The 4,748-nt window shown below is 34.1% G+C and overlaps 1 protein-coding gene across 1 annotated transcript; it reads right to left on the bottom strand.

Moving 5' to 3' along the window:
• Window positions 1-324: 324 nt before the first annotated feature.
• LOC127718388 (actin, cytoplasmic) lies at window positions 325-4,521 on the bottom strand. The gene is made up of 2 exons (XM_052224378.1): window positions 4,336-4,521; window positions 325-1,492 (listed from the first exon to the last, which is right to left on the bottom strand). Exons 1-2 carry the CDS (start codon window positions 4,459-4,461, stop codon window positions 488-490), a joined length of 1,131 nt encoding a protein of 376 aa, XP_052080338.1. The 5' UTR covers window positions 4,462-4,521; the 3' UTR covers window positions 325-487.
• Between the last annotated feature and the right edge of the window lie 227 nt (window positions 4,522-4,748).

Here is a 4,748-nt window from a genome sequence, read left to right as displayed (position 1 = left end):
ACACAAAAATTAAAAAAAAACATACATAACGGACGTCTGTTTGCATCCGTTGCGGACCCAGAAATTTTCACAAGTAATTTGTATTCGCGTGTAATTATTTTCGTGAAACTATACCTACCGCTAATTCGTAAATTAAAATTGGCGATTTGATGATTTTAAGACAAAATGAAAGTTTTTCGCCGATTTTATGTGCTTTCTATACATATGTTCACCATTTTGAAAATTTCAATCAGTTATATTTCAAAAAATAGAAACCAAAGGCATTATTTTTTTTGATTTTCAGATATAATTCAACGAGCCAAAGTTACTTGATAAGATGTATGGTCTATTTTCAATTATATGATATGACATCTGTTTTATTCTATGTGTGCTTTCACATATATTATGTGGAAACATTGGTCGGGTCAATATACTATTAATATCAAAGTATTCTTTCTACACCAATAAATAACAAAGTAATTGCAATTTGAACCAGATATTTTGCAGATTAAAAGCACTTTCTATGAACGATGGATGGACCAGACTCGTCATATTCCTGTTTGCTGATCCACATCTGTTGAAAGGTGGAGAGTGAAGCCAAGATGGATCCACCGATCCACACGGAATATTTTCTTTCAGGTGGAGCAATAATCTTGATCTTCATCGTTGGTGGAGCAAGTGCTGTAATTTCTTTCTGCATACGGTCGGCAATTCCTGGGAACATGGTTGAACCCCCAGAGAGAACAGTATTAGCATACAAGTCTTTTCGAATGTCGACATCACATTTCATGATGCTGTTGTATGTTGTTTCGTGAATACCTGCGGATTCCATGCCTATGAAGGATGGCTGTAACAATGTCTCTGGACATCTGAATCTTTCATTGCCTATTGTGATAACCTGTCCATCAGGTAACTCGTAGCTTTTCTCTAATGATGATGACGAAGATGCTGTTTGCATTTCTTGTTCAAAATCTAATGCTACATAGCACAATTTTTCTTTTATGTCTCTAACGATTTCTCTCTCGGCTGTAGTTGTGAACGAATATCCACGTTCTGTAAGAATTTTCATCAGATAATCTGTTAGGTCACGGCCGGCAAGGTCCAATCTAATGATAGCGTGTGGAAGGGCATAACCTTCATAGATGGGTACGGTATGGGATACACCATCACCTGAGTCGAACACAATACCAGTTGTACGACCAGAAGCGTATAAAGACAAAACGGCCTGAATAGCGACGTACATCGCCGGCGAGTTGAAGGTTTCGAACATAATCTGTGTCATCTTTTCTCTGTTTGCTTTAGGGTTAAGGGGAGCCTCTGTCAGTAAAACGGGGTGTTCTTCTGGTGCTACACGGAGTTCATTGTAGAAAGTGTGATGCCAGATTTTCTCCATATCGTCCCAGTTTGTGACAATTCCATGTTCAATCGGGTATTTCAGTGTGAGTATTCCTCTTTTGCTCTGGGCCTCATCACCGACGTAGCTGTCTTTCTGTCCCATACCAACCATCACACCCTGAAAAACACAAACATGCATATTATTATCAAAAAAGAGAAGCGAAAGATATACCAAAGTAACATTCTAACCCATAAATCGAAAACCGACTAACAACGTCAAACCGGGGGTGATCTCATGTGCTACGGAAGGGTAAGCAGACACCCTAAGAATCTTGATATTTTGGCGATATAACTATCATATACAACATATAGATAAAAAGAATAATAAAGATAATTGCTACATGTGGTGTTTGTTCTTATTTTATTGATAGTAAGCTTAGTGTACTTACTTAGGTTAAGTAGAGTGACTGATTTCATTTGTATAAATTGCTTCTCCTTACAATTTACTAACTGGACGCCAATCGAACGAGAAATCGTTATGAATGATTTAATTTTGTTAAGTTAGGTCAAACAAGAGGGTCTAGTTGTTGGGTCCTTCATTTCAGTAGTCTTAATTTTTCTCCATTCTTTATGTTTTTAACCCATTATCCTCTATGCATCGGCATATTTAAGCATCCCTTGATTCTCTTTTATACTTTATTTTTGCTCCTTTTTCTCTATTCTTTTTTTTGTCTTATGGTCTCTATTATTTATTTTAATGTATAAAAAAAGAAGATGTGGTATGATTGTAAATGAGACAACACTTCACAAGACCAAATGACACAGAAATGAAGATTTAGATCATTACTGTCTTTCCTGTGAATTTCATCCAGACTCTCGCCCTTGTCATCTCTCGATTGGCGTATATTCACTTTTCTGGGTAGGTCTCTGCGACATTACTTCGTTACGAAAGTTTCCGCAAATAAAATTTTACGAGTCTAATTTTCAGATCTTAGTTCTTATTTAATATTCTTACTTGGCGGAAAAAGAAAATACAAAAATATATTAAACTATTTTGTTTTGTTTTTTTCCGTGAAATTGCATAACTCGTTATAATGTCAAAATTAGCTAACTGGAATTTTATCTCGTGATATCTACAATTACTCGTTTAACAGTTTAATATTTTATAAATAATTAAAAAAAACTCCTCGCTGTGTAATCAATTACTAATACCATATACCAGCTAAAAAGTTTACAGAAAATGATTATTTTGTCAAAGTTCAATGCCTTGTCATCTGTTCTTGTTCACTGAACAATATCTAGTTTATATATGAGGGTTCCATTTTATTTTACGTGATTTACACGGGTATCTTTAAGAATTTGTAAACTTTAAAGGTTAATAAGATTTTTTTTTCTATTTATGTACATACATTTCTCAAATTATAATTTATGTATATAGAAAATAAAAAAAATCTCGTGAGCGCTTCATTTTGAAATGTGCACACGTCCAACGCTTTAACAATACCGTAAAATTAAAATTTCTTTCTCAACTACATTTGTATGCTACAACCCTGACTTCAAGGTTTATTACCCCTTCTGAAGCAATAAGAGTTACGAAATTTTCAAAGTACAATAGTATCAAAACAGTAAAGATACTGAATAATTGAGGTGTGCCATTTTGTACATATAACAAAAGGGAAACTTCGTGCAAAGCATTATTACTAATTGTGTATATGCATTTAAGGTTCGTGTGGACCCTTTGCCTAAAATGGGTGCGTTTTCACCTCAAAATTTACTCTGGGTACAGACAAACTTGTGCACCTGAAAAAGTTTTAAAGCATAGCATGCCCTAGATAAATAAAATTCAAATGCATTGTATGTTTTAGAAAATTTAAAACTTAACTGTATTTTGCAGTGCACTTTTTTTCGTCCCTGCAGAAGGTGATAAAATTAACAAACAGTGGAGTTTCACTTGATATGGTCCACTCAGGTACATGGTTTAAATCACCAATTATTGTCAGGTATCTATTGTCCATATCAATGATACAGTTCACTTCAACTATTACCTGTGGGGAAGTTCTCAAACCTCTTTCACAACTTGGTTTATTTTGGGCATCTTCTGGAGAAATGAAAAAAGTGCACTGCAAAATCCTGTTAAGTTTTTAATTTTCTAAAACATAAAATATATTTGAATTTTATTTATCTAGGGCATGCTATGCCTTAAAACTTTTCCAGGCACACAGGTTTGTCTGTACTCAGAGTAAATTTTGAGGTGAAAATGCAGTCATTTTAGCCAAAGGGTCCACATGAACCTTAATAGAAAATGGGGATATTGTGGCAAAATAAAGAGAGATTTTTGCAGAAAATCCATAGACTTTTCTACAGAGATTTTCTTTATAAAACTTTCAACATCATGAGATTACCTACTTGTTTGTCTATAATGTGCTAGTGTTTATTGATTACAAAAAGTCCAAAATAACCTTAACATTCCTAAAACCCTCGTGCTGAGTCACTAAAGTCGAGCGCACCCTAGAAGTTTTACTTGAATTGGTCCATATTCATATTTGTTTTAACCAATATCTTAATTCATAATCTTGTTTTAGGGGAATCATTGCTAGCACTGCATGCAATAATTCCCTTAGGGGAACATAATCAAATCAAAAATCAAGCGTTTCGTATGTTTTTCAATGCATTATTTTTACATTGTTACGGATAGCACGTGCAGTCATGGCTGTTATATTTCATACGGAACTAAAATATGATTTTGAAGTGCCGCGTGATTTTATTCTAATCAAAATTACGGACTCTTTTAAACAGTCTAATGCAACATACATTTAATGTAATTATTGAAAATTAAAATAAATCATCTAAAACAAAACAAATACAACTCATGATCCTTTGAGCACATTCCAATGTACCTTGGCCATTTTGATACACAATCAATCTGAACAAACAAAAGTTTTCTATTAACAAAGCTGAATTTTACAAATTAGTTATTAGTTTTTGACGCAGAGTTGGAATATTAAAAAAAAAATAACAAACCTGATGCCTGGGTCTTCCAACAATTGATGGAAATACAGCTCTTGGAGCATCGTCTCCTGCAAATCCAGCTTTACACATTCCGGATCCATTGTCCACAACCAAGGCAGCTACATCGTCATCACACATTTTGAATTTGGTTTGATTTTTAGTTGTTTACAAACTGTCTTATCCGTTTGAAACGATCGACTGTAAAAACTAAAATATTCACCGGTCTTTTTCACCTTTGCATCTTGGGTAAGAATGTAAAATATTACCATATATGGTCATTTGGAATACATCATTTGCATATGATTTCCGCTTTAACAGACCGTTATGTCTGTTCATGGTACAGTAGGAAAACTGGTGAGGCGAGAAGAATAGGAAATAAACTTTTCAAGGTTACAAAATCAATAGGTGTTTTTTCTCACTCTGAT

The sequence above is a fragment of the Mytilus californianus genome, unplaced genomic scaffold, assembly GCF_021869535.1.
Source record: "Mytilus californianus isolate M0D057914Y unplaced genomic scaffold, xbMytCali1.0.p SCAF_10, whole genome shotgun sequence".
Classification (NCBI taxonomy): domain Eukaryota; kingdom Metazoa; phylum Mollusca; class Bivalvia; order Mytilida; family Mytilidae; genus Mytilus; species Mytilus californianus.
The sequence above is the reverse complement of the archived record's forward strand: the minus strand, read 5'-3'. Positions and strand labels throughout refer to the sequence as shown.

Excerpts from the sequence above, each read along its gene's own strand:
- LOC127718388 (XM_052224378.1), bottom strand. The coding sequence starts at position 4,461 with ATGTGTGATGACGATGTAGCTGCCTTGGTTGTGGACAATGGATCCGGA. Across the intron at positions 1,493-4,335 it reads TTGGAAGACCCAGGCATCAG|GGTGTGATGGTTGGTATGGG; the intron begins GTTTGTTATTTT and ends TGTGTTTTTCAG.